This window comes from Chaetodon auriga, chromosome 12 (genome assembly GCF_051107435.1).
Source record: "Chaetodon auriga isolate fChaAug3 chromosome 12, fChaAug3.hap1, whole genome shotgun sequence".
Taxonomy (NCBI): domain Eukaryota; kingdom Metazoa; phylum Chordata; class Actinopteri; order Chaetodontiformes; family Chaetodontidae; genus Chaetodon; species Chaetodon auriga.
Window position 1 is genome coordinate 17,765,592 of NC_135085.1, and position 27,962 is coordinate 17,793,553.

A 27,962-nucleotide genomic window follows, 5' to 3' on the forward strand; every position below is an offset into this window, starting at 1 on the left:
TGCGTCATTTTAAGCTTTTCCAGTTTTTCCAAAACAAAAATAGAGCTCTCCAGTTACAGACGCTCTGCACGCACAGAAACTGATGCTGTTTGTAGGCATCTGTGACTTCATGAATTCACCTTATAACACTGATTCCAAGAAAGTTCGGACGCTGTGTAAACGTAACATATTTAATGTTTTACCTCATAAACTTCATTGATTTTTTGTAAATATATGCTTATTCTGAATTTGACGCAACAACATGGTTCACTCAAGTTTGGACAGGAGCAACAACAGACTGGGAAAGAGGTGGAATGCTCCAAAAAACACCTGGATTTCTTGATGGGACCTTCATAATACTGTATGTCCTCACCGTGTTATAATAAAAGACATTGTTTTTAAACACAAAGTCATCAATGAAAGAAAGAAAACACAAGTTGAGTTCATATAGAAAACTTTAGTATGCAACATAGGATTGTACATGACCAGTAATAAGCAGTTTTTCACAATATCCTTTGTGATTCAAGACTTGTGTAGTGACAAAACAAGGTTAAAAAAAAAACAAAAAAAAAACAAAACTTCTTGTTGACTTAATGCTGCACAGAATGAACCGCAAATCGTCATCGTTTGGAGCTACGTCGCTCTGGTCGAAGGCAGCGTCTTCTGAGATCAGACTTACACACACACAAAGGCTCAAGTAATCATTCCAGTGTATAAAAGCTTCTCACTGCACCAAAACTGTGGCTGCTGTTTGCACACCACACAGTTGATCAGGGAATCACACCTTTGCTAACAGAGAAGAGGAGTAGGTAGGAGTGGATGAGTCAGATTTTCATAGCTCATGACATAGGTGTCGAACCTCAGTACCCCAAAACGCGTTTGAAGCATGAGTATCGGAAAATATTACCTACCGAAAGCTGGCATCCAGTGCTAGTTCTGTACTTATTCATTGATCAGACAGTTTTGGGTTTAAATCATCATTTACCTACTTTATACTGAGCCCAATTTCTTCTACACCTGCTTCTATTTAAACATTTAACATTGAAGACGTGTGGCTTCTTTCATAAAAACAGGGGTTTGGTAGAAAAACATGTATATATTCTTAAAACTAAAGTATTATTTTGACCTCCTTTTGGATCGGCACCAGTACCATAAAAAAAAACTGCCCCCCTTCTCTCACATAAGAAGCTGATTGGTATAATAGTAGTACGTCCCCTCACCAGAAAGAGTGTGAGGCATCAATGGGAGAGTCCATGTATGAGCTGAGTGGTCGAGGATTCTGTCGGCGTGTCCCTTTAAGGAGCGAGAACTGTCTTATTGAGATGAGAAATTAAAAGATGCTCCTGTGGGACGTTGGAGTGAGCGAGCGTGACCGGAGTGGCTGGAAGTTTGGGTCCCCGCCGCTGCTGCTGCAGCCCGACGCTCCGGCATCTAAGTTGGTGGGGGATTCCACCATCACCTCATCCGGCAGCGGAGGAGCTCCCGGGTCTCCGGGCTTCGGGAGGCTGGAGGAGGTCGTGGAGGAGGCTACGCCGATGCTAGCAACAGCCCCAGAGGGAGAGTCTCCTCCTCTCTGTAACGACGGCAGGTTGAGTGAGGCCGCTACATCTGAGGTGGAGGGGCTCTGCTCTCCGTCCGGGTGGAAGAGCAGGGTGGAGTTGTGTGAAAAACTGGTGGGGAGGTCGCTGGTTGTGCTCGGGCTGCTGAGGTTGCTGTCAGATGAGGAACTGGAAGCCGCTGCTGTGGAGCGACAGATGGAGAGGGAAAAGGGGGAAAGTTGAACACAAGGTAGATTTGAAATGAGGAGATGGTGACTCGGCCCACTCACCTCTGAGAGACTCCAGCTTCTCGTTTTTGGCCTTTTGCACCTCATCTGTGATTTTGGTGATGATGAAGTTTTGGGAGCGCATCTCCCTTATGGAGTCGGTCAAGGCATCCAGGCCCCGGGGGTTCTCGGCCAGTATGTCCAACAGCATGGCCGTCCTCTTGGTCTGTGTGGTCCTGCAGCTGATTTCCTCTGCGTCGTCCCGTGTCAGGATCCTGCGAGAGCGCAGGTAGTCCAGGTGGCGTTCGGCTCTGATCTTGTCGCAGAGGTAGTGCCGCAGCCTGGTCAGCACCTGGAAATCCACAGCAGCAGCGCAGGAAAGGCAAAAAGAGGACAAAATGAGCCGTCAGGAGGGTTGGGATGGACGAGGATCTGCAGGTTTTCTCACAAGCAAAGACTAAAGTTGGTAATATTCACAAATTCAACAGCAGGTGGGCTGACATCACTTGCATACCCTGGTCTGATTCTGCTCTCCATGGCACAGATCTGGCAGTGCTTTAGAGAAGGCAAACAGAGCAAATAATGTCTGAATTTATTACATAATTTCCATAATTTGTTCAACATGGTGTTACTCTCAGGTCCCACTGTCCTGAGGTGGGCACGGTGAAGGTGTGGTGGGGAGTTTCCTCCCTTAACAGGCCTTTAACGCCAAATAAGGATCAAAGAGTCAACAGAGCAACAAATACGTCTGTATTTTCGACATACATCACCTTAACTGACTGCTTCCTTACTTGGAAGTAAGATTTTTGACTGAATTATCGTACTCACGTCTTTTTTAATCTCTGCCATTTCATCTTCGGTGAGATGAGGAACATCCATCCCTCTCACCCGCAAAGTGCAAATCCAGGTGTTTCCGGGTAATGAACGAAGACTACGATAAGTTAGTAAGGCAGTAACAATCAAACAAACTACGTTGATAAATTATTCGTGAGCGTTAACTGACGCGGCTCTTCATTATTTGTCGTTACAAGTTGTCGTTTCCACTGTCCATTCAAGTTTTCTGTCTCAAAAATCCCCGGACTTCCTGCTTCTGTCGAGGTTTACGTCGACGCGAGAAGAAGAGAAACACGCACAGCAGAGTTTCACGCGCGGAGCTGATTCATGTCGTTAAAAACTCTATAATTAACATAAAACATCTCTTACAACAGCAGACGAGCCTGAAGTTGTCCAACTTTCCGCGTCTTGATTCGTGTTAATTGTTCTCAGGCGTTAATCAAAGTGTGTGATACAGGTGAAGCGCTACTGCGACCATGTCCACTGGGTGGCGCTGTTGGATCTCCTCACACTGAGACACACATTTTTACATACAGCAGAGTGGTGCCAGTACATTTACTCCAGTACTGCACTTCGATATCATTTTGAGGTACTTGTAGGCGCTGTTCTGTCTCTATTTACTGTACGTAATACTTCCATTCCACTGACAGCTACAGATACTTTGGAGTTTTACATAGAAACAGTAGAGGAAAAAGTAGTCATGTGTTTTACGTAAGTACAAGTAGTAATACCACAGTGTACTCCTTGTAAGCAATACCCCTGTAATTAAAAAGTAGAAACGTATTACCATCGAAATATACTTAAAGTACCAAAGTACAAAAATAGTGGGCTATATGTAGTGAAATAATCTAACAATGAGTACTTTGCATTTGATACTTTATGTACATTTTACTAATTATACTTCCTTTTTCCTCCAGTGTGGTACTTTTATTTAACTAACTGATATAGATACTTCCTCCACTCCTGGTGATATATATCACAGCTAAAATATGCACCTGGGATCAGCTTTGATACACTGAGTGATATAGATATACATAGATACTCACATCCCAGTTATAAAACCAAATATGAAAACTATGATATGATATGATATGTTTACAGCTGAATTAACACATGGGCAGTATGTTGATTGTTTTTTTTTTTTTTTATGAGGGTAGGATTTATTGCAGGACATTTGTTTTAGATGGTGTACCTAATAAACTGGCAACTGAGTGTACTTTGTAAGCAGCAGTGGCAGCACTCATCTTTGGCCTGAAGGCCTGACACACAGGCACACCCACACACTTGTTTTGCCTCATTAGACCTCTTTTCAAGACCGTGTGGGTGCGCAAGCCGTGCTTGATTGACATCTCCCTCACTCTTCATGTCAAAGCAGGACAAGTTACACTTTTATGTTCTTATTGGTAGCGTGCGTTGAGTTCAGTGACTTCATGTAATTCCCAGCATACAGTAGCTGTTCCCACCTTCAGCCTGAGCAGAGGTGTCATCAACCACAATAAGTGGAAAACACCTGTGGGAATATGCAGTCTTCAAGAAAATACAGCAGTGTAAAATAATTTGCAATAAAAATCTTTTGCAAGTAAAAGTACAGAAGTATTGTTAGCTAAACAGACTAACAAGAGTAAAAGTACTCATTTAGTGTTATATCATTATATAGTGTAGATTATATCATTAAATCCTAATTACTGCTGCATTAACAAGAAGGAAGCACGTTAATATTAGCTGATCGAGGTGGATCTTATTTTAAATCCTTCAAGAACATTGCATCATATTTCATATGTTTTTTGTTTGTAAAATCTTTGTGTGCAAGTAGCTGTAACTACATCCCCAACCTTATGAAATGCATCGTGACTTCACACCGAATCAGCCCAAATGTGGTTTTACAGTTTTAAAGCAGTTACAGAATTGGTGGTTACAGTTATAGGAAATCAGCAGGGAAGGTGTGAATGAAAACACAGAGAACAAAGTGTCCTCGTAACTTCACAGCGAACTGCAGTGCATGAGAAGAACCAAAATAACACTGCAGTAAACATGAAATAAATTGCAAAATGGCAAAACGCATTCAAGATTTTCTCTTCCCTCTAATCATGATGTCCCACAAAGTGTCTGAGGACGGGCGCTCGCTGAGGAGATTGTTGTCAGGCTTGTTTTGTCATGTTCTGCAATGTAACACGTACTGTGTAGCTGGAAAACACCATCCCCGAGCAGTACGCTATGCTAACTGTAAATCAGGCCATGACCTTCTGTTGATCACTTGAAAGTTTTTGCGTGTGATGATAATGATTTGAAATAGGGGAGAAACACAGGCTCCAATAACTACGTGGCTGCTGTTGCATCCCAGCAATTTCTGGAGGAGAGATGCAGCAGAAAGATGGCCTTTAAATGTCAGGTGCTTAAAGGTCAAAGGGTACGTGGATCAGCGTCTTTACACAAGAAAAGAATACTTGGCAACAACGCATCCACAGAAACGGACAATACGTGCTCACTTTTGTCCTGAAAAGCTTCAGGATGATTCACATCAGCAGAGAGAAGCTGCCTGGAAATAATGTCGAATCAGCTGTGAGAGATTCAGAAAACCAACTTGTGAGTGGACCCTTCCAGTGAATGAGCCACAAAGAAAGGAAAGTCATTTATAGAAATGATGTAATGAGCTGGATTTGCAATCATGTCTGCACAGCCCTTACAGACATTCCCGTCTGTTGCACAGTGTATGACCCGCTCTCACACAGCAGCCAAAACAAGCTTGTCACAGACCCAATACCTCCTCAGTACCAGTGGGGAGGTATTTCTGCCTTTCCATTCGCTGCTGCCAGTCTTTATGCCACACAGAGTTTGAATCCCACATTTTGTCTGTTTTTCTCTGTTTTCACGTTAGCAGTAACATGTACAGTATCACAAAATGACTTTTTCCTCCCACCTTTCCCATTAAATGTCTTCCTCAAGAATGTAGGGACATGTCATGAACTAAAAGAAGTGATTTAATTTCAGCAGGATGTTGCACAGTATCAAGTGTCATATAAATGTAGTAGGTAACAAAGCTTTGCCTCAATGATAGGATAATCTCCAGGATGGGTAATTACATGTTGCATAACGCTGCTTATAAAATAGAAAATCCGGCTTTATACAGGGATGACTTGACAGCAAGACGAAAGAAAATTCTCCAAATATGGAAATTTCTTCATTCCGTAAAATGTTTAATTCACTGTTCGAGGAATAGTCTGACATTTTGATGATGCTCTAATATAGCTGCTTTCTCTCCAAGAGTCAGATGAGAAATTCGCCATTCTTAGGTCTCTGCATTAAGGAGCTTTACTCAGGAGGTGTTAGCTAGCTTAGCATAAAGACTGGAAGCAGGTGGAAACAGGTAGCCTGACTGTCCAAAGTCCAAAAACACGCCTACTGAGAGCTTTAAAGCTCACTAATTAACAAGATGTACAGTAGTGTCTTTGTTTAACGTGTACATAAGCAGACATGTAAAAAAAAGGTTGTGGTTGTATGGGGATTTAGCCTAGGCTACGTGGTATATGTCTTAGCAAAAACAGCCAGACACAAAGCCAAGCCTAGTCACACCAGCACCAAAATTTGGCTGAGAAATCAGTTCATTTCAGTGGAACAGCCATGATCAGTGGATTCACCTCCAGGGGAGAAGTTAATGTGTGTGATTTGATGAACCTTTACACATTTGCACTGACGACCAACAGCAGGCCGTTTTGACAGCGCTGTCCTTTGAGGGAACTTTGAGTGGTCAGTGGAGGCTGTTTTGTTGCAGCTTCCCCCTATACTTTCCTCTATTGGAAGAGAAATTACTCACAAAAGAGGAATTGTTTCCAGACAGTTAGTTAGATAAAAATACATGTCTTGAATACTTGAACGTATTGTCCTGTCAGTGACTGAGCTAGCTGACAGTTAGCACGCTTGCTAGCTTGAAGAACTCGTTACTCCTTTCAGTAACTCTTTACAGAATGAAATAACGTAGGCCTGCAATCCTTGGAAAATAGAAAAAAGTAACTTAACAGTCCCTCACAGAAAAAATAAAAAGGAGCTATTTTGACTGCCCAGTGTTGGCATGTTAGCGGTTATCTTGTCAGCTACAGTGAGCCTCCAAACCTCCAGAACCATGTATTTTGTGAGATTGTACGGATGAATTTTGTTGTGCCTTGTGTGACCAAGCCAGGTGTCATTTTCCTCATTGTTTTCCAGACCATGAGGCTGTCAAAGAGAGCCATGCTAGCTGTTTCCACCTGCTTCCAGTCTTTATGGTAAGCTAAGCTAACCGCCTCCTGTTTTTTGCTGCAACATTTCGGACTTGTAAATAGCATTTTTTTCAAAGGGCTCCGATATATCCAGATTGGCTTTTGACACATTCCTCAAATCAGCCAAAAGTCATTGTTGAATGGAATAAAACTCAAACTTAATTTCCCGCAATGTTAACCTATTCTTTTAATGTATTGTTTATATTATTGTTATGTTAAGTTATTATTAGATTTTCCAGTTTGGCATATACTGATTATCTAATCTCAAGAAAGAGGCTGGAAAAAATGAGAATTTCTCTCTGGAAAACATCTGAAAGTTATTGAAATTAATATTAGCACATTTTAAGACACCTTCACATGCTGCTCTGCAGGAATGGGACACAAGTGTTTTCAGGAGCAGAGAGGGCAGGTTGGGTGTAACGTCGTCAAAAGGTCAGTTTAACATGCGACTGGTCTCTTTTCCAAGTTCTCCAGCTGCCGGTTATATCCGGTGTCCCTGTTACCTAACATGGTTCTGCAAATTCTTTATATTACAGCTTTGGAGGGAGAAGTTTCCACTCCAAACCACAACAGTCAGCAATTTCCAGGGATCTGTGAATGCAGCGAGCTTATTGTTTGCTCTTCATCTGCCAGAGCTGGCACAGAGTCAAACTGGCCCTTGTAACCTCAGTTAGATAAGAAGGAGGCTGTGCCAGTCTGCCCTGCTCAGCCTCTTGTTCTCACAGGTTATAATGAAAGGAAAGGCATTTTTTTCCCTGATAACTTCCATTGTTCTTTGATGTGGAGAGAAGAGGATGCTTTTTATCCTGGCAGCTATTTCAAAGAAACCTTCAATGTTCATCCTGAGTGGAATGTTGCTTCAGGCATTGCTCAAGTTTTCTTCTTTCTTTCTTCTTCTTTCTTTCTTCTTCTTCTTTTTTTTTTTTTTTTTTTTTTTTTGGTGTGTTTCTCATTCTGGACGCTCTCATTCAGACCAAACAAAGGATTCCTAGGGTTCAAGCATTCCTAGAGGCTCTCGTCTCCTTTTTGAAATATTGAAGTCAAACAAACTCCTAATCCATCCACACCCTTATAGGTGACTGACAGGAATTTCATCCGTGACTTTTAACACGAGAAAGGTTAAGAAATACAAACGCTGATCACAGACAACATGCAGCAGTCTAAACTCTGCTTCATCCCTGATAGAAATTCAGTTGGTCATAGAAATATGTAGCTTTTCCTCAATATTTATGTCAGAACTTGTGGTGCCCCGATGTTGAATCCCTTGCAGGGCTGCTCTCACACGCATCGGGCTGGTGATGAAATATTTCAGGTATCACTTTTTTTTTTTTACCCCTTTACATAACCACATTTCACCAGCACTTTGTCTCTCTCTCTTTCCTTTATTTAAAGGAAAGTTTCATTTAGATTAAGCGAGAACTGGCCATGAAGGTGGCGTGAAAACATTGTTATAACAATAAAGACAATACAAACAACTTCAACAGAAAGAGACAACTTTTACAAAAGTTCACATGTATTAGGATGACAGAGAGGAATGACGTCTTAGAAGCAATGGTAGAATTGATATTTCTCAAAACAGGAAGAAAATAATGCATAAACTGTTTAACAGTTTACTACGTTTCAGTTTCAAGTGTAACAACCCAGTTTCCAGAATAAATGTTGGCACTTCTGCAATGATATGTTGTTATAATTATTATAAAACTTTACGTTTCAATTTTCAGTTTTTGTTGTGAGATGTGTTTAAGGTCTGGCACAAACACACTCGAACAGTAACTGCTGTCTGACAGTCTGCTAATTAAGCCGTCACCCCCTTCACTATTTTGTATTTGTAATGTTTCATTACATAGAAAAAAGTTATTTCAGGAACTGCTTAACTTCATGCTGGAAAAAGGACTTGTGCTTCCACTTCGTGATTATAGGTCAGATAGACGAATGATGATTCGGAGAGAAAGCTGTGGAAGAATGGGAGTTAGACGGGGTGGTTCTCGGATTGCTGAGTGGAGGGGGGGGGGCTTCTTATGAGCTTATGGGAGGGCGCGTGGAGAAGCATTCCTCTCATAGTTTCGGGACACCTCTTCAGCCCGCGCATACGTCAGATCTGCTCTGAGTGTATAAAAGGAGATGGGGACTGCAAAAGAGGGAGAGCAAGCACTCGCCAGCTCGCTGCCAGTGGAGTTTGACAGAAAGAAGATTTGCTCAGGAAAGAAAAGTTCAGCTTGTGAAGATGCGGAAAGTCTGTGTTGTTGCTGTGATCGTCTGCGTTACGCTGGTGAGGAAAGAATCACTGTTCAGTCATAAAGTGCTGTTTTAGCTGTTATGAGAGGACCAAACTTTTGATCGTAAATGTCTGATGTCATGTTTAATCTCAGGTGTCAGCCTCGTGTCCGAAGGACTGTCGGTGTCCCCCTGACACCCCCCGATGTGCAGCAGGAGTCAGTCTCACGCTGGATGGCTGTGGATGCTGTAGAGTTTGTGCGCGGCAGCTCTTTGAGGACTGCAGCAAAATACAGCCATGTGACCACACAAAAGGACTGGAGTGCAACTTTGGAGGGGGATATGGCTCCGCTGGGGGCATCTGTCGAGGTACAGTGACATCTGTGCTGTTTTCTTCTCTGTTTCCAACGAATTTTCTCACTTAACTCTCATTTCAAATCTTACCACCTTCTCTATTTCTATAAAACAGCCAAATCAGATGGAAGAACTTGTGAGTACAACAATAAGATTTACCAAAATGGGGAAATCTTCCGTCCAAACTGCAAACACCAGTGCACTTGCATGGACGGCGCTGTTGGATGTGTCTCCCTCTGCCCGCATGAGCTCACGCTGTCCATACTGGGCTGTGCCAAACCCAGGCGGGTCAAGGTACCGGGACGGTGCTGTGAACAACTCGTCTGCCCCGAGGACACAAAGACGGAGAGCTCTGTGGTAAAGAAACACAGAAAAAAGCACAGCAAAGACAGAAGACCGTCTGAAGACGACCTTACCAACAGGAATGAGTTGGCTCCTGTGTGGAGAGGAGAATCAAAGTCTTTACCTGGTGAGTAATTCTGCACGGTGTCCGAGTATTGTCTTTTCTTATCTGTCCTTTTTCCTTTAAACCTTTCTGAACCTTATTTTTTGCTGTCTGTGCAGCCTTCAGGAGTCACCCACTGGGCCACACGGTGGGCAGAGGAGTCGAGTGTGTGTCTCAAACCACAGATTGGTCCCCCTGCTCCAAATCCTGTGGCACCGGAGTGTCCACCAGGCTGACCAACAGCAACACCCAGTGCAAACTGGTGAAAGAGACTCGGATCTGTGCGGTCCGTCCATGCAAGCAAATGAGCTTGAGCAGAGTGAAGGTACAATCCACAAACACACTTTTACATCACTTCATTATATGCTGGTGTGTAATCTCAGCATTATTTATCTCAATCACCAATCACACTTTGAGAGAGGTTATGTTTAACACATGCTTTTGATGTTGTCTCTCCAACAGAAAGGTCAGAAATGTAACCACACAGAAAAGGCCGGCCGTCCAGTCAAACTGTCCTACGCAGGCTGCCGTAGCCTGAAAAAGTTCCGGCCGAGGTACTGTGGGTCCTGCTCAGACGGGCGATGCTGCAGGCCTCACCGAACCCAGACATCACCTGTCCGCTTCCGATGCAGAAATGGCGAGATCATCAGCAGGATGGTGATGATGATTGAGTCTTGCAAGTGTAACCTAAACTGCCCCGGGAGCGGCGAAAAGACAGCGGCCCCCCACAGACTTTTTAATGATACGCACAAACTGAAAATGTTCTGAATCCAAGAGGACAAGAAGACCCCTTAAGTACTGACTGTAGAAAAATGTGCACCTTGAGGTTGCAGACATCTGTAGGATGAATTTCTTATGATTTTGCTTCATAACACTGGAGCCTTGTGATTTGCTTCTATTTGAAGCATCTTTTTTTTTTTTTTTTTTTTTTTTTTACATTGTGAAAATTCTTATTTTTCTAGTTAAACCAAAATATGTCCTCCACTTTCATTTTATACACAAACTTCACATATTTAAGCCTCTCTTGACAAGACATGTCACATGACAACATGGAAATGACATAAAAACTATGGCAGCTACTAAATCAGTCATTACACACGTCGCTTTGTTCCTGTTGATTTACTGTATTTACTTATTCTATTTATAAGGATTAATATATCATGCTTCACCTGATGTGGTGTTACAGTTAATCCTAAAATACTGCACAATAATACTGTTTTGACATCCGGCTCTCTACACTTATAAACTGTTGGAATATGACTGAAGGCTGGAAATACACTATACCATATATGAGGTGGCCAATTAACTGCAAAATTGACAAGTTTATATTTTCATTTTTTACAAATAAACACATTAAATAATGAAGTTTTCTAATTCTATATTTTTTTCTTTTTTTAGAAGAGCAAAGATTTAAGGCTGGGGGCTGCAAAAATATGAAAAAAATGGAAATTCTCAGGGGGTCTGTTGTAATAATTTTCAGTAGGAAATGAGCTATACACTTTCAAGTACATCTGGCTGACCCACTTCTGAGAGGACCAACAAGGCACTGCATACTTTAGGGAATGAGAGTAACGTAAACTTCAGAGTGGTTTTCTTGCTGTTGGACAGACGCTGGGCACAAGCCGCAGCTTTCTTTATGAAACAGTTACAAGGTTTACAGAGAATAATCTTCAATTTCTACTGATATTACAATCCTGAATGTGAAATTTGTTGCTCCTGATATTGAATGCAACACAGTGACTGTTTGCTAAATATAACGTGACTCCTTTCCCCTTTAAAGTTTTAAATGTACGACTGTGTGAACGCAAATATTCAGGGATCATTTTCCCTCCGACGGAGTTTATGCTTTACATCAGTTAGCCTACTGACCTCATGCAGCAGTGAAACGTCTGTTTTTGATAATTGGCCAAAAAAAAAAAAGAAAAGAAAAAAGCGATAAATAGGTCATTCAACTCATTTGAGTCTAACACGGACATAAGCTCAGGGTGTGTCCAGCATGGTGCTGAAACGTGATGCCAAACAAACTGCCAGAAGTCAGATGTAAGCTTATTTTCCATCAAACAGCCGAGCAAAGCAAATTCCCAAAGTGCGCATAGAATTACGTAAACGGGCAAGAGCAAGAGAGAGAGAACAACAGCAAAGGAAAAACAGGGGTACTGACGCACGCACAGATGAAATGGTTCCATCCCCTGACGGAGAGCACAATAGGGCTTTGTCTCTGAGAACTTGAGAGGAGCACTGCTCACTGAGGGGGGATTGGTCCACAGCAGGGCCACATCAGAGCCTGGACACAGGTCTGGACTCACGCATTTTATTACCATAGATACAGTACAGGACCACAAGCAACAACAGCAAGATCCAAGTACAGGACAAAACAGTTTTTAGGTAAATCGTGCTGCAGCAGATACCTGTGTTCTCCGTGTAAAAACTTCCATTACCAAAGCATTGCCAGCAGGAGAGTTTAAAGTGGTTTGGAAAAATCCCAGTGTTGCATGTTTCTCAGTAATTATGTTTGCAGCCCTGAAGGCATGAGCTTCTCAGCTGACAGCAAAACAATTGATTTCCAGCATCATTCATCTCAGTCCAGCTGAGGATCAGAAGACAAACACGTCCAATACACATCACGCATTTTGTTTTATGATCATCAGAGAAACAGGCAGCACCAGCACGTTAACGGGAGCGCAGTCAGAGCATGTTTAACGCTCAGAGGAAGCACCGCGGAGGACGTGGTCTTTTTCTACCACAGTAAACATGTGCACCCACATTATGTTTGGTTTTCAGCTCTACCTGTGTTGGTTAACCATTACTTTCATAATCAGGTTGATATATGTACAACTTCTAAAAAAACCTGATCTGGAGCCAGCTGCACAAAGATAGACTTAGTCTTACTTTAAAAGACTGAGGAGCAAGCGTACAATGCATTGTTGGCAAAATGAGACACTTGACAGAAGCTAACAGAACAGTTCCACCTAGTGGCACATTACTTTTCTCCATCTCCCTTTTAGATTAATCGTTTTAGTCAATGAACTGAAAAGGAGCAAATCATTTGTGAAGCTGGAACCACAAAATCACAGAAATGACTTCAAGAATTAATCAATATTCAAAAGTGTTTGCAATTAAATTCCAACACAGATTTGCTGTTTTCTCAAGCATTTGCCACATTGCTTAAGGTGTTGAACAGATAAGATGTCTGTTATCAACTCTCAACTCATCAAACATGTTGCTATAACAAGCAGGTCTCAACTCAAACTTAGAAGGCCGATTTGTGGCTACTTCTATTAACAGCTGAAACAGATGGTCCCCCACCCAGAGCCCAGTTCTGCTCGAGGTTTCTACCCGTGACAAGGAAACTTTTCCTCGCAGCTGTTGCCACGTGCTTCCTCGTGGGGGAATTGCTGCGTCTCTGTATATTAAAGAATCTGGTCTACACCTTCTCTATATGGAAAGTGGCATGAAGCAACTTTTGTTGTGGCGGGATATAAATAAAACTGAAATAAGCCGAATTGTATTTAAGTTGATCAGTAATGCTGTCTTCATCAGACAATTCAAGAGTCTAAATTTATGCAACTGGCTCCTTGTCCCATCGGAATAAGACACAATAGCACCAAGAGTTCAAGTTCAAAATTTGCATACATATATGAAACATCACGTAAGGTCTCTTGGGACTTGAGCTAAAAATATGCATCAAAGTCTTTCACGACAACAGCAGATTCCCCTGATATCTGGGGGGAAAACAAAAGTCCCCGATTGTCAGCTAAATGAAGATGTACATATCTAAAAACAGCCCAAATCTATCAAAAATAAGCTTTTACTTCCTCTGAAAAGTTTCATTCTCATTTTTAAATAACTTCAAATAAATAAATTGTACCAACAGATCCTTAATTATTTTAAAAAATATGATGAGCTAAAACTTGATGTTTGCAGTCCCTCATCAAACATCGTCTTATAAGAGTTTTTGAGAAAATCAACGTAGTTCTGAATGCTCTGCTTGTGGCTCTCTGATTGGTCCAGGCTGAGCTGCAGGTCCTTCAGACGCACCTCAAACTGTTTCTCTGCCTGCAGGTTAAGACACAGACAGTGATTTTCCTCCACATCGACACATTAAGGATGACTTCAGTGCAGTCTGAGCCTGCTTCCTGGCTTTCACTTAGAAAAACATGATACTCACAGTGATCTTGCTCTGGCGAAGAAGCCTCAGCTCATTGTCCCTTCTGCTCCTCTCGGCTTCCAGCTCCAGAAGTTTGGTCTGAAGGGCCTCCTCTCTGGTTGTAGCCTGGTCTTTCACCTTGTTGACCTGGACAAGTGGAAAAACTTTATTATTCTAACTTTATTATCAGACAAAGTGCAGCACATCACTCCTGGAAACACCTAGAGTAACAAAGACTGGGTGTTTACAACAGCAGGAACTCCAACTTTTCCACTGATCACTTCTTACTCAGCTGTCACTTGACCGTCTCTGAGCTGTACCTGTTGTTTGACGTCTGATAGAGCTGCCTCCAGCTGCCGGCTGAGGGCCTGGCACTCTGACGAGCGCTGATCCAGCTGCCGGTTACTGTAGCTCAGAGCTTCCTCCTGAGCCGCGAGCCTCCGAACCAGCTCCAGGTTCTCCTGCTGCAGTTTGTCCACCTGCCTACAAACACACACGTTAAATAAGATCAGTTTCTGAATCTGCACGAAGGAGATGCTAACGTTTGACTTCTAGAGAACAGACACAAGAGGATCTTACTTGTGGAGAGAATTCACTTTCTCTTGTAGCTGTAAATTGGCCCCATGAATGGACTCTTTCATCTCCACAGATGACTTCAGAAATTTTGTCTGACCCTCCATCTGCACGAGTAAAATGTACAATTCAGAGTCACCTGTACTGGTCCATGTGAATGGAGCAGTTAAGAGGGTTTCACATCACATGCACAACTGGATACAACAACAGCCCATTTAATGCCAATTGCCACAGTCCAGCAAGCACGAAATGGGCAGTTTTCAAGATACCAATTGACCATTGCTGATGGAAAGACGTGGGTGACTGAAAAGTACTCACACAGCACAAAACACACACAAATGGGGAGGTATGTCGGGATGGTTGCAACCTAACTGATTCTGCTGCAATCAGAGAATCTTTTTAATCACAAACATCCAAACCAACTCACAGCAGGACCAGAAAACAAGATGCACATGGAGTTGTACTACCGCCTAGTGGTCAGACGTAGGAAAATGACTGCATTTCACATTTCTCTGACCACCACGGCTCACTTTGCACACCTTAACCTGCAGTTGCCTAATGGACTCTGACTTTTCTGAGCACTTCCTCTCCGAGCGTCGCAGGTTCTCCTGGCACTCGAAGAGACTCTGCTCAGCTGCCCTCAGTAACTCGGGGTAAGGCTTCAGTTCCTCCAAACGCCCCTGCAGCTCCTGCCTCACCTGGGCTCCGGAGGATGGCAGAAGGAGTGGGTTGTTGGGAATAGACAAAATATTAGCCTAAAGATTCATCACTGCCCTCCAAGAGATGCAAACAGATGCGTGTAATCCTTTAAGCGTGCAGAATGTGCCAAGATTCATCTTTAGACTGAGCTTTGGCAGTTGTTAGTTCAAATGTTTTGCTGTCCAGAAATAGTGGAGGAAGTTTGGTAGTTAGCAAGTCCACGTGCAGCAAATGTTATGCAGCTGAGAAGGAAACGGTTACATCTAACATCTCATGACTGACTGGCCATTCAAGAGGAGGAGAAAAAGCACTGCAGGGCTGAACATAATACAAAAAGAAGGCACAGAGGGTACTGTTAGAGCAAAGAAAGGAAGAAATGCGTCACTTCAAATATTACATATACTGTTAAGTATCTTATCAAGTTCAAACTTTCATAAAATATAGGACAAAACTTTATATGGAGAAGCTCGAGGTTACCTTCTCAACTTCTGTATTTTTTCCATCTCGTGTCCTCTCCACCTCTCTTAAAACATTTGCATATTTTATCTTCAGATCATCTATCTCAGCTTGAAGCTCTGCAACCTAGAAAAAAAAAACAGAGCAGTGTAATCAAATCTGCTGTATCCTCCCCTGCATCCAAAAACTGCAAACTAATGTTATAGATGAATCATTCATTCAGCAATCTCAACAGAGCACATCCAGTGTTCAGTATTGACGTAGTTGAAAGGCTGATATAATCACTGTGATCCTCTTTTTTTTGTAAAGCACTTTTCAAAACGCTCGCTGTGTTCCGAAAGGCATGCTACCATACTATTTAGCGTGTCACAAATGTCCAAGTTAGCATGCCCCAAAACATGGTATATCAAACACAGCATGCCAAAAATATCAGCATGTTCTACTGTGTCTGGTCTGACTGTTCTGACCCACAATCCTCTGCACAGCAGAGATACGTCACATCGCCCGAGCTGTTGAGAGCAGAGTTCATACAAAGTCTTGCCAACCGTTACAAATTCCTTTTCTTTTCTTGTCGATGTAAAAGCCAGAGGGTCAATGTGCAACGTTCAAGGCAAATGGTATGCATGCTGCATGCAACAATACGTGCTTTGCATGGGCGGCTGCAGTCTGCGTTACAACTAAAACGAGAAGGAAATGATCTGCAACACAGTCACTGTTTTGTTTCTGAGGGAAGAATTACATAAAGGATCAAACAACAGTAAAAATAGAAAACTAGGTTAGAAAGCCACAAAACATGACTAATTTAGGTCATAAGACGAGAGGATAAAAGGATTAACAGTTGTGTGGAAATAAAGCACAACAGTTTGGAGTGTTAAAACTTGTGAGCAGATGTCCGGCCCTTTGTCCCCAGAGTGTTTATAATCTATTCAGAAAACAGAACCATATACACCTAAAAGCACTCAACACTTCCTTTCATAGATTACGGGACTTAATATGCGATGCCATCTGCTGAGGGAACCAGAATCTTCCTGGTGGGAACTCTGAAAATAAATAAAATAAAAAGGTGAGGTAAAATTAATGAGCAGATGTCAACCTGATATTGGCACTGTTCCGCTTGATGTTTCCTCTCCTGAGACACAACCGTCTCTTCTGCCAGGGCAGACTCACAATCTGCCAGCTGCTGCTCCAACTGAGCAACAGACGCCTGCAGTCACACAAACATCACAATAATTTTAGTGACAGAAGTGAAAATCAGAGAGAGAGACTGTTTTTTATCGTGCCACAGAGAACTGACAGATATTACTCGTGGTTATCTGTCAGCTGCCTGCAGATTATTTTTTTTTTGCAAACTGTTTGGCAACTCGTACCTTGAGTGTTGCATTATTGACGCAGAGGTCTCCATTTTCAGCGGCGAGCCTTTCGACACGCTGCATCACAGCTTCGTTAGCTGCAGCGAGTTCATCCTTCTCTTTCTGCTGCCTCGCTGTCAAGTCTGCAACTTGACTTAAAACACACATTTAAAATTCACGTGGTTGCCACATGCGAGCGGGTTTTTGGTGAAAGGGGTGATGTGTGGAAAAGAGAAATGACCGACCTTTTCAACAACTCCACATGAGCTACAAGTCTGTCCGTCTCGTCCGTCATCTGCTCCTTCTGCCGTCTCCTGGAGTCTCTTTGTAAACGCGCGTTGGCCAGCTGAGCATCCTGTTTGCCGACCAAGAAAAGAAAGTCAAAGCAACACCCTGAACTATGTGACTGTGCCTGTTAATCAATTCCATTTCACCTTCATACCTTTTCCTTTAATTGTGCATAGCATTTCTCAATGGCTGCTTCGAATCTCTCAGCTCTCGCTTTCTGTGCTCGGGTGGCTTTCTTGAGAGATTCTTTGTCCTGCGCTGCCTTCTCAGTCAAAGAGGTGATGGAGCCTTTCAGATCATCAATCTCCATCTTTTGCTCAATCATGGTTCTCTCCAGTGTCTGGAAAAGACAGCATGCCCATAAGGAAATGCCTTCATATCACACATTTTCTTTACAGTAGTCAGGCCAGAGTGAAGCAGCCTGATGGAGGCGTTTGTACCCGCAGCTGCACTGTCAGACGGTTGTTTTCGGCTTCCTTGTTGCGTAACTGGCCCTGCAGGTGAGTACGAGCTGCCTCCGCAGACTTGGTCATGAGGACAGCGCTCTTTATGTTCTCCTGTGAAGATCAATAAAGGCTTTAAAATGCACCCCGCACCCTTTGATTTTTTAAAAGTCTGCAAGAGCATCGATATGAAAACGTCTGCTTACCTGCTCTCCTCTCCGCAGATCCATCAGTTCCTCAACTCTTCTCTCTGTTCCACTCAAATCTCTTTTTAAAAGCTTTAGGAGAAAGAAGACAGCGATCAGTACGACAAGAGGAGACTGGAATTTGCATGATTTTACAGTTCTTATGCAGTTAAATCACACACACAATCTGTTGATGTCAGGGGACACAGCCTTGACATTAATTTGACCACCTGTTACCAATTGAACCATCCAAACCAGTATACTGTACATAAGATTAACCCAGATTAACCCTTTCCACAGACTAAATCCTCAACTTAAGCACAAAGCTTCATTTGCTTACACTTAAATTAAGTTCTTTCCTTTGACGCATAAACGTAATGAAACACTCACCTCATTTTCACTCTCAGCCTGCGTGATCTTCTTCAGTAAGATGTCAACTTGGCGGTCGGCATCAATTCGATCTGCCTATAATGGGAAGAGATGAGTTATTAAAGCAAGTTAAAGGAACCAAAACACAAGGCAGAAATATTGTAACCAACCTCTGAATTTTGGAGCTGTTTCAGTTTCTGTCGCACAGACTTATTTATGCGTCTGAAATCCTCCAACTTCTCCAGCAGAAGTCCTCTCTGCCTTGTTATTCGCCGCTTATCAATGGCAGACTGTCTGGATTCCTTAATTGCAAGAGAAGAGGAAGTGACAATAATGGGTCATGAATGCCAAAATTGGGTTATAAGTAGGTAAATTGCTGTTTTTTTCCCAACAGGGAGGGTCCATGTTTGGTGTATGCAAAACTGCAACTAACATACAGCAAAGTCATCTTCCATGGCATCTTTAAAGGACACAAGTTGTATGGCAGCAGAGTTGGCAGCTGCCTCTGCATCTGTTAGTATTTTCAGGAAAGGGCTTTTTCCATCGGCGAGGTCTCCATGGCTAAAAGGAAAACAGGAAGGAATGGTCTAAAATCAGCTGGGCTGTGGCTGCTGGTGAGCCCATGTTTAGTCCCACAGATCAGACTGTATGATCACATGTTCATGAATCACAGGATCTCACCAACTGATGTCAGTCTCTGGAGTTCTCATGTGGAGACTGCTGCGCGCTCTGCTCCTTCTCTCCAGCTCATGAGGGCTAGCAGGGTCACCACAGCTGTGTGTGACATCGTCCCTGCTACAGCTGAAACCAAGGGGGGGACTTTGGAGTTCATCCTCTGGAGACATACCTCCTACAGCTGACTAAACAACATACAGTGTCAGTTAGCATTAACACAGAGGAGGACAGAAAGGTAGTTCATAACATGACTTTAAAAACCATCTTTGCTGCTCTGCATAGCCTAGCTTGCACACTACTATTAGGTTGTTAATAGGTTACTAGTAGGCACACTACTACTAGGTTGTCAAGCAAGCTAAGTAAGATCACTCCATAGCAACATACAGCCGACCGTACCATGTTAAGTGACTGCTAAGCTTTACATTACTGCGAAGACAGCAAATATTCTGTTAATTCGACCACGCAGAACTACTTACATCGATATTATGGGTAACAGAATTGAAGCAGATCAATCCCTTAAAAAATATTAGTGAAAATGTAAATATTACTTACGCTTTCACCTTGTGTCGGTTGTGAACAACGCTACTCCAAACTGAAGTGCCCCCCTTTAAAATGTCGAAGCGGATTGGTTCGCTCGTACATAACGTAATGACACTGACTTAGTAGCTCGCTGCTGATTTGTTCACTAAGAGCAAAGTGGGCGGGGCTATATTTGATTAGAGTTACGAACAGCCAATGAACAAAAGGAAGCGAGGAAACGGGTTGAAACCATAGAAACGAAAAGGAAGTTTACTACCACCGTACCTCAAACTATCCTCGGTTATCATTAAGTTACGAAGATTATTGACATAATGTACGTTTCATTGCGTGAAACTCAAAGCTCAACATATTATTGTTCAGATATATACTCAGATTAACACTGAGTGTTATTTGACTTGTTTTGGTGGCGTAGTTTAGCATTACCAGTGTCGTCAGTCGAAGTTAGCTGGACGGCTAACGTTAGCTCATGCGCGAGTCATTTTTTATTGAGTGGCAATGTTCAAAGCAAAATTACTCTTTGTTGGTCCCAATGAGGTACGTAAATGGCTTTCTTACAATGCAGCGTAGCCTATTTTCACTTTCAGATGTTCATAGACAACTAGATCATGTTCTTTTGTGGCATGGCACATACAGTACTACGTTAGCTAATAGCCCCATCCCTGCACCACGACGGTCACAAACAGCCGTTTTGTTGATGTCAAAACTGACAAACACAAAAACATCAGAAGTGCATGCTTGCATGGAACATCTGAGTTGACTGGCTCATATGTGAGTTTGTGTTCACTGAGAAACTTGCAGTTGTGGAACGTAACTTAACATTTTTTCCTCTATACTTTTCAATTTTACCATAATGCACAGTACTTATTTACTTAAATTTTATTCTACTTTATACTTTCATTCAACAACACTCCTGTGAGGAAATTATTGTGTTTTTCACTCCACTACATTTATATGACAGCTACAGTTGAGTAGTTTAAAGTAGCTGCACCTCGACCAATGTTAAAATATTGCTTACATGTCAAGGTTGTAGTTGTGATGATCTAATATTAAAATATAGAATAGTTTAACACTGACGCATTATTGTGACTCCATTATGATTGCTTTTACACCTTTACATTTTGGTAGTACTACTTTATGTATTTAAACTGTATGTGCTGCATGGCAATAAGGTGTTCAGCAATGTGACAACCGACTTAAGTAAAAGCAACAATAGACTTTTTTCACAGCAGTTTTTACTTGATTGCAGGAAAGCACAGGTAAAACTAATTACATCAATGATGGTTCTGTTCCCTTTGGGTGTTCCACAAAGCCATACTGCATGCACAGACACACCTAACTGGAATGCAGGCTATATTAAGGCTATTAATTACACCTGTTTCCTGCTGTCTGTGTCACGTCACACTCCTCAGCTGTAGGAAAATTCTACATTGTACCTGTCACAGCAGGAGAGAGCATAAGTGTAACTGAAGAGATGAATGATGACTCCATAGTATTTAAATGCCCCAGCAAGCCATGCTTGTGATACTAGAGCCCTGCAACTGAAACATGTAAACAGGCCTATTAGAAGTAAAGTTAACTTGCATGTCTAAACTGAAAAAATAATTTAAAGCCCTTTTCAGTGTTTATCTACTGATGAAAAGCATTATCCGTCTCACACTGTAACTCATATGAGTATTCTTAAATCATGTCTGTTTTTCAGAGTGGGAAAACGGTTCTTGCAAATTTTCTTTCAGACACAACAGAAAATGTGGGAGGTGAATACAGACCTACTCAAGGAGTAAGGTATAAACTTTGTGTCAACTTTATTGCTTTCCACATGGTGCAGTTTACCCAAACTCATTCATTGCCTGAGATGATGGAAGGAACCTGATCCAACAGAATGTTTGGAGTGTCATTTTAACTCAAGTGTAAAATAAATGAGTTCAATTATTAATTATTAAAGCAATATATCTAATTGCCTTGCAAGGTCTTAGAATAACTAAATGCAGCCGTTTTCTTCTGTTTCAAGGATACTGGAATTTGAAACACAACCTGATGGCAGCGGCGACAGCACGACATGTGAAGTTGAACTTTGGGACTGTTCAGGAGATTTTAAGTAAGTTAAATGTCTTAAACACATTTTCAGTGAACAAAGGCTTAGATGTTACTCTGTCCCATGTTGTGATATTTAAGAAAAGTAATTAATTTCCATAATTGGTCTCCTTTTTGGTATATAATACCCAGACAAAACACAGTATACTCTCTTCACACAGATTTGAATCATGCTGGCCTGCACTCATGAAGGACTCCAGTGGTGTGGTGATAATCTTTAATCCGGATATTCCAAGTCACCTCAAAGAAATAGAGACGTGGCATTCGATGTTCATCTCATCTCAAGGCTTGCATGACAACCAGTGTCTGCTTATAGCCCACCACAAGCCTGGCAGTGGACTAGAAAAAGGACGGCTGCCGTTAGGTATTTCCACTGCAGTCCTCCCAAAGCTGTTATATGAGTTATTATTACTGTTTCTGGCCTAACATGTTTATTCTCTTCAATGCAGCCTCACATCTGAGCAGACTACCGCTCATTCACTCCAACCTGGAGGAGGAACCAGAGGATGTCAGGCAAGCTTTCTGCAGATATTTGGGAAATGTTGTAAATACAATGTCGGAAAGTCGAGAGCGAGAGGAGATGTCCATTATAACATAGCAGGAAAAGCTATGAAATATGCAGTTAAATGACAAAAAGTTTCGTTGGCATTGGCAACCCCTTATTAAGCGTCATTCATGAACAGTTCCCATTTTCAGGTTATTAATTATACATCTGCGCTGTCACTCAGCTGTGCATGAAATTATCCAAAGCCCCTTGCAAACTTTAATATTTTTGTTCATGTTTGGTTTCCTACATCTTTTGTAAGTCTGGTATGAATAAAATATGACCTAACTCACACTGAAAATGAATACTCAAGAGACACTGAATATATTTCTCCTACTACAGACATCTGTTTATTTAAAAATTTGGTGCAGGTTGTTGAGAATGTGACAGAATTGCAAAATGAGAGAGAGACAGACATTTAGACATCGTATCCAATAATGCCTCCTTTGCCAATGCACTCTCCAATGTAGAACCACATCAGCACCTCAGTGGTCACAAGTCCATTCCTTAAGGCGTCCTACAAAACAAAGACAAAGAATTACATTACTTAATTAGCCTCCAGAGGAAGTGATTTGATTAGTTTATATTTAAATGAGACCTGACAATGTGACATGTGTAACTGTAAAGTGCAAAATTAGTCCCTTCCCATGCATACAATTACACACTGCCAGTCATGTGTCACTCTCTCTCTCTCTCTCTCTCTCTCTCTCTCTCTCACACACACACACACACACACACACACACACACACACACTTATCTTGCCATGTATCCAGGTCAGTTTCATGCATTTCATTGAACTTGTGTTTGAACTTTCTGTAATGGTTAACTTTTGGCATCGCCTGACACTTTAGTACAAATGACCTGTTTCTGTCATCTTGGAATGTTTTTCCCCTCATTTTTCCTTTGAACTGAGATGGTATTTGATTCCCATACACTGCTTGTTTATTTGTGTGGCCCGCACAGTTTACTTCTATTGTCTTACACAATTATTCAGTCATTTCTATTGTATATGCAGATAAACTCAACCGTTCAACCGGTGTATACAACTCACTGAGGACTGGACATCTGAGCCAAGGAGCTAACCATGTACTGCATCTGGCAACGTCAGTCACATCCAGATACAATTACTTCTGTAAAGTAACATTCTTTGTGTACATGCAGTGCACAGCACATCTAAACTGTCTTTCTGGGCATTGTCATTTTTGCTTGACAAAGGCAAATGATAATGGTCCTTAAAACCTTCATGTTATGCTAGCAAGCTTCACACACACATTATTAAAAGATGTAAGGACTCACCCGCACAGTGGTTTGTCCCACGCGTCCAGACTGGAAGCTCTTGATGAGGCCCGATGCGGCCTCTATGGCTTTGGGGATCTCAGCTGGGGACGGTGGGACGAGCTCCACCCGGGCGTAGTACCAGAAGGTCGCTAGTCGGGGTCTGGAGTATGTGACAGCGGCTGCAAGTGACACATACACGAAGGAATAGCATTAGCTAAGGGAGCAGCAAAGTCAAAAGCCACTGAGCCATTTCCCTTTTCTTTTACAACTATTATGCGAAAAACATCAGAACTTTGTAAAGAAAAGCTGCTGCAGCGGTTGGTTCGTGTATGGACACCTGAGCTTAGCTAAGCTAGCAGAGGTCACACTGAAGTTAGGCAGGTGCAGCTGCTAACCAGCGGTAACAGCGTGTAGCATCGACACGGTGCTACACGGTTTATTCCACAGTTCATTATTTAATTACAAGAAAAAGAAAGGCGAGTAAATTTACCACTGACTAAAGAAGGTACTTTAGCGACGAGGTTCTTAACTGCCTGAGCCATGATAAGGATGTCTATGCAGACACCTGGAGGAAAAAGGAAGAAAAAGAAATGTAACGCAGGAAGGTTTCCGGGTCGGTTCTTTCAAAATAAGAGGAGCTAAGCGAAAAGGCAACGAATATGTTGCATTTTCAAAGTAAAAGAGCTTAAAAGATGAGTTCAAAAATAACTGAATAAAATCGGTGTCATATATGACACTCATCATTGATTTGGGCCAGTTTCTGTAGCGTGAGTGAAGCTCGGACTGCGCCATCACGTCCATTATTTCATAAAGCAGCATAATTAAAGGCAAAGCAAATTTATTTGTATAGCAGCCCACAAAACAGCATAAATTCAAAATGTTTTACGCAAGGCAGCGACATGCACAGTATTTAAAAACAGCAAAAATAAGGTGTACAAATAGCACAAATAATGTAAACAAAGGAAATTTGAATTTATTTAAAATTTACCAGGATAGTTTTCCTGTTTGGAAATTGATGAAATGTGCCTTGTGTAAAGACGTGCACAAAATATTTGTTTGCACTGTTTCTTCAATGCACCCCCACAAATTGTAATTGTAGGATCTGTATCTGTGTATGCGTGACAGAAAGTCAGTAAAAGGCAAAGTGTGTCTAACTTTCCTGTGTGCGTGTGTGTACGTGTACTTTGTGTGTATGACATGGATGACTAAATCATTACTCACTCTTCTCTGACTCACCCTGCAGCCCACATAAACAAGCAAGAAATCTGGTGCAGTGACAATGTTGAAACCAGAATGCATGTTAGATGTGGATTTCCCAGGCAAACACCCAACTAATGGTGCCATCAGTTTAATTTAGACTGTTGAAGATAGTGTTAATTTACTGAATGAAAACTAATTCATTCCTCCTCCCTGCATGGTGCAGCTTTAGTGGCTGTGTCGTGCAATTAGGACAAATCACTAGAGGGCGCTCTCTAATAGATCAGGATACAGAGCTAGAGAGGAATAAAAGGCAGGGAACTGTCTTGCTTAAACTTCCACCAACTCACGTAACTCTCTTGTGTTCTGCAACAGCATTAGTTGAACAGTAGTTGCATTTAAGTTGCATCATACTTTACTCTATTCCCTCACTCCTGTGGCGTGGTTGTGTGATTTGTCAGTATCTTTTGGAGGGTGGGTGTATATTCTTGTATCTTTTATTACGTTCTCATGACACTTGTTGCTTTTTGCACATTAATTTAAAGCACGATGGGTTTTCCTGTAACGAAATGTGCCATGCAAACAAACCTCTCATTGCCTCACGGGGGAGTCCTTCAACTCATCTCCAAAGGCCAGTAGAGCCTTTTCATCATAACAAACTCATGTTGCTCAGACAAACACTGTCAAAACCCACAGAACTTTATTCAGAGTTCAACCCAAACTGCCAGGGTTTCCAAAAATACCAAATATGTCAGCCTGAATTACATGGAATATCATCAAAAGAAAAAAGGGCAGCAAGAATTTTCCATTTCAAGTAGCCACGGAAATGTCACCTTAGATTTAATTCAGCAGGCCGAGTGTAACAGCCATTCAAAGCAACTGTGCACAATACAAACAGGAATGTGATACTGCCAGGGTGTGTGGAAAAAATGTTCAGCTAACTTTGAAGCTATTTTCAAGACTCCCTTCATATTTTGGAATGACAGTGCTAAGCAGTGAAAAAATATCAGTGAATTAATGCAGAGCACAAATCACAATACAGCTCTCATTTCTGTACTGTAAATATAAGTAACAGTCAGCGGGCAGTTAGCTTAGCGTAAAGACTTGAATGCATTCAACTGGTTTGTTAGACCTCATGGAAACACACTATGTCCGGCAGGGCAGCTTTAATGACCAGACATCAGAGTGGTATCAATGCTCCCATTCAACTCAAGGTAAAAAAAAGAAAAAAAGGCGAGCATATTTCTTGAGATGCTGAACTATTTCTCTCAGGTAAAAGCAGATTTAAAGACGAAATAGGACATAGCAATGAATATGTAGTTGCTGGCTTTTAGCTGACTCATTTAATGAGATTAGAACTTCCTGAAAAGTTCTTCAGGGGAGTGAACTTAAAAGATAAGAAACCAATTTTAAGTAGTGTATAAGGCACTTTATACCCTTCAGCTATTCCTTGTTCATTCAATAGTGATGTGCTCGTTCCACACAGCGAGACAGAAAGACTGTGTGAGTCATAGAAACAGACGGAGATAGAAATATACAGAGACAGACAGGAAAGGAGGCTGCAGTGACTGAGCGAATCTTTCTCCTTTCATGGTCTAAAACCGCTTGTACATGCAGATGAGATTAAAACAAATGACATCACTGCCTCAGCCTTGGCAATCAACACCAACACACACATTTGGTGATAGAGCAGCCGTACAGGCTTGTAATCAGCCTTAGCCCTCCGGGGTATGAAGACAGATAAGGACATCATCCAGTTGTGTGTGCGGATCTGTGGGGAAGTGTCAAGTTGTTTTGCCAAGACTGAGGTGATGAAGTCATTTGTTTTAATCTCGAATGTAAGAATTTGAGACAGCCAACAGATTCCTTCATTGCATTCCTCTTTCTCTCTTTTCTTATTATCACCTTTATCTGAATCACTTTTTTCTGTTTTCATCTCTCCTTTTCTGTCTCTCTGGCCCCGTCCAGATCTAGAATCTTGCATCCAAATATTCAGCCTGTTTGTAGATAATCCACCAGAAATGGGCTGCAGTTCACAATTTGTATCACAAAAACGCTCTGGTTAGATGTCGCTTCTCGGCTTGCAGGTTTTATCTGTGTTCGTGCAGCTAGAGAAGAGGATTACTGTGCGTATTTACATGTTGGATAGAGCTATAAATCTCAAAATGAGGAAAAGTTGAAAACAATGTGAGATGAGAGAGACAGAGTATGAGAGCGCCTCACGTCAGGGATGCTGTGTTTGCCACATTTGTCATGCAGCACAAAATGTGCTTCGGCTGTTCTTCGGTGCATGTGGACACATACGTTCGAAATGTGGCTGAACGTGTCTCTGACCACCTGCACATGTGGCCTGAATATCAGATCCCACAGCTGGCTTGCATTCACCTCAATGCAGAGACACTGAGGGGACTGATGCCTCTCCTATGGATAGATGGAGGAGTGTTTTTTATTGCCAGCACACACACTAAGTGTCTGGTCACACTACAAGGAGGCACAGTGAAGTCCTGTCCTCTGAAAACAGATGCTAGAAGCTTGGTGATGTAGTAATGACTGGCAGAGCTAGTTGGTGAGCAACTGTAGCTGGACACCTAACCGCTAACATGCTAGCCAGCTGGTAGGTAGCTCTGTCGCTAATGGGACAGTTGCTAACAAAGTTTATTCATGAGACGTATCCCTGCCTCTTTTGTGGGGCCGTTTGTACTCCAGCAGAGCAGCAGATTGTGGCTAATTTGCTGTGATACTGTCCTGTGTTTTAGCTCTCTGTTCTGTTTCTGTCCTTGTTAAATGGAGCTCAGCATGCAAGCTGCAGGCTACTCACGACACACATCACGCTCCGCTCGCTGCAACAGTCCCGACTTTTTGACCTGGATATAAGATAGCCTTCCGTTTCAAACACCCTTTGAAGATAAATATTTTATCAGACTATCTGTTGAAAAAAGTTTACCCAAGATACTGCATGCTTGAAGCTTTTTCTCTTCTGAAAGTGAAACATGAAATACTTCCAAATACCACACACTTGTGTAGCTCGTGTGTTTTAGACTCCCTCTGTGTCGTGTACATATGCACTCTGTTGTCAGGCTCGTGTGAGGTTGGATATGCATTTTTCTTTCTTTAACACAGAGAAGTTGAAGAAATGCAATTTAAAATTCAGCTGTACCTGCTTCAATCACTCACTGCTACCAACTTTGGTCCTCATATAGCATTTAATGTATGTTTGCCTGCCAACAGTCCAGGATTGTGGCTTCAGGATGGCTTTGTGGAGGATTAATTATATTCGCGCTGC

The 27,962-nt window shown here is 42.0% G+C and overlaps 5 protein-coding genes across 10 annotated transcripts; 2 read left to right on the plus strand and 3 right to left on the minus strand.

Moving 5' to 3' along the window:
* Positions 1-419: 419 nt before the first annotated feature.
* bcl10 (BCL10 immune signaling adaptor) lies at positions 420-2,836 on the minus strand. 2 transcript variants are annotated; one of them, XM_076744359.1, is made up of 3 exons: positions 2,573-2,836; positions 1,808-2,096; positions 420-1,719 (listed from the first exon to the last, which is right to left on the minus strand). In XM_076744359.1, the coding sequence occupies exons 1-3, from the start codon at positions 2,621-2,623 to the stop codon at positions 1,310-1,312; spliced, it is 750 nt and encodes a 249-aa protein (XP_076600474.1). In that variant the 5' UTR covers positions 2,624-2,836; the 3' UTR covers positions 420-1,309. The 2 variants fall into 2 exon arrangements, with proteins under 2 accessions (XP_076600474.1, XP_076600475.1); XM_076744360.1 differs by having other exon boundaries at positions 1,214-1,716.
* A 4,989-nt stretch (positions 2,837-7,825) lies between these two features.
* LOC143329633 (CCN family member 1-like) lies at positions 7,826-11,317 on the plus strand. Its single transcript, XM_076745624.1, has 5 exons — positions 7,826-9,100; positions 9,201-9,414; positions 9,515-9,868; positions 9,964-10,169; positions 10,307-11,317. Exons 1-5 carry the CDS (start codon positions 9,056-9,058, stop codon positions 10,610-10,612), a joined length of 1,125 nt encoding a protein of 374 aa, XP_076601739.1. The 5' UTR covers positions 7,826-9,055; the 3' UTR covers positions 10,613-11,317.
* Positions 11,318-12,141: 824 nt separating this feature from the next.
* LOC143329632 (outer dense fiber protein 2-like) lies at positions 12,142-19,630 on the minus strand. 4 transcript variants are annotated; one of them, XM_076745619.1, is made up of 17 exons: positions 19,581-19,630; positions 19,035-19,213; positions 18,791-18,914; positions 18,524-18,655; positions 18,375-18,449; positions 18,006-18,077; positions 17,797-17,913; positions 17,511-17,696; positions 17,314-17,423; positions 17,087-17,222; positions 16,813-16,923; positions 15,741-15,845; positions 15,104-15,262; positions 14,571-14,671; positions 14,312-14,474; positions 14,013-14,138; positions 12,142-13,900 (listed from the first exon to the last, which is right to left on the minus strand). In XM_076745619.1, the coding sequence occupies exons 2-17, from the start codon at positions 19,196-19,198 to the stop codon at positions 13,727-13,729; spliced, it is 2,055 nt and encodes a 684-aa protein (XP_076601734.1). In that variant the 5' UTR covers positions 19,199-19,213; positions 19,581-19,630; the 3' UTR covers positions 12,142-13,726. The 4 variants fall into 4 exon arrangements, with proteins under 4 accessions (XP_076601734.1, XP_076601735.1, XP_076601737.1 ...); XM_076745620.1 differs by having other exon boundaries at positions 19,035-19,209; positions 19,581-19,613; XM_076745622.1 differs by lacking the exon at positions 15,104-15,262.
* A 151-nt stretch (positions 19,631-19,781) lies between these two features.
* Positions 19,782-24,346, plus strand: ift22 (intraflagellar transport 22 homolog (Chlamydomonas)). 2 transcript variants are annotated; one of them, XM_076745889.1, is made up of 5 exons: positions 19,782-20,102; positions 21,268-21,350; positions 21,577-21,663; positions 21,821-22,023; positions 22,109-24,346. In XM_076745889.1, the coding sequence occupies exons 1-5, from the start codon at positions 20,064-20,066 to the stop codon at positions 22,255-22,257; spliced, it is 561 nt and encodes a 186-aa protein (XP_076602004.1). In that variant the 5' UTR covers positions 19,782-20,063; the 3' UTR covers positions 22,258-24,346. The 2 variants fall into 2 exon arrangements, with proteins under 2 accessions (XP_076602004.1, XP_076602005.1); XM_076745890.1 differs by having other exon boundaries at positions 19,819-20,102; positions 21,302-21,350.
* LOC143329808 (ATP synthase F(0) complex subunit g, mitochondrial-like) lies at positions 22,527-24,088 on the minus strand. The gene is made up of 3 exons (XM_076745891.1): positions 23,973-24,088; positions 23,501-23,661; positions 22,527-22,720 (listed from the first exon to the last, which is right to left on the minus strand). The coding sequence occupies exons 1-3, from the start codon at positions 24,022-24,024 to the stop codon at positions 22,622-22,624; spliced, it is 312 nt and encodes a 103-aa protein (XP_076602006.1). The 5' UTR covers positions 24,025-24,088; the 3' UTR covers positions 22,527-22,621.
* Positions 24,347-27,962: the final 3,616 nt, after the last annotated feature.

Coding starts and splice junctions, on each gene's coding strand:
- bcl10 (XM_076744359.1), bottom strand. CDS start 2,623: ATGGATGTTCCTCATCTCACCGAAGATGAAATGGCAGAGATTAAAAAA. Junction 2,097..2,572: donor TGGCAGAGATTAAAAAAGAC/GTGAGTACGATA, acceptor GTGGATTTCCAG/GTGCTGACCAGGCTGCGGCA. Junction 1,720..1,807: donor GAAGCTGGAGTCTCTCAGAG/GTGAGTGGGCCG, acceptor GTCGCTCCACAG/CAGCGGCTTCCAGTTCCTCA.
- LOC143329808 (XM_076745891.1), bottom strand. CDS start 24,024: ATGGCTCAGGCAGTTAAGAACCTCGTCGCTAAAGTACCTTCTTTAGTC. Junction 23,662..23,972: donor AGTACCTTCTTTAGTCAGTG/GTAAATTTACTC, acceptor TGTCACTTGCAG/CCGCTGTCACATACTCCAGA. Junction 22,721..23,500: donor TGGGACAAACCACTGTGCGG/GTGAGTCCTTAC, acceptor TTTGTTTTGTAG/GACGCCTTAAGGAATGGACT.
- LOC143329632 (XM_076745619.1), bottom strand. CDS start 19,198: ATGTCTCCAGAGGATGAACTCCAAAGTCCCCCCCTTGGTTTCAGCTGT. Junction 15,846..16,812: donor CGGAACAGTGCCAATATCAG/GTTGACATCTGC, acceptor TTTTTTTTCTAG/GTTGCAGAGCTTCAAGCTGA. Junction 13,901..14,012: donor TTCGCCAGAGCAAGATCACT/GTGAGTATCATG, acceptor CTTAACCTGCAG/GCAGAGAAACAGTTTGAGGT.
- LOC143329633 (XM_076745624.1), top strand. CDS start 9,056: ATGCGGAAAGTCTGTGTTGTTGCTGTGATCGTCTGCGTTACGCTG. Junction 9,415..9,514: donor CGCTGGGGGCATCTGTCGAG/GTACAGTGACAT, acceptor TCTATAAAACAG/CCAAATCAGATGGAAGAACT. Junction 10,170..10,306: donor TGAGCTTGAGCAGAGTGAAG/GTACAATCCACA, acceptor TCTCTCCAACAG/AAAGGTCAGAAATGTAACCA.
- ift22 (XM_076745889.1), top strand. CDS start 20,064: ATGTTCAAAGCAAAATTACTCTTTGTTGGTCCCAATGAG. Junction 20,103..21,267: donor TCTTTGTTGGTCCCAATGAG/GTACGTAAATGG, acceptor TCTGTTTTTCAG/AGTGGGAAAACGGTTCTTGC. Junction 22,024..22,108: donor AAAAGGACGGCTGCCGTTAG/GTATTTCCACTG, acceptor TCTTCAATGCAG/CCTCACATCTGAGCAGACTA.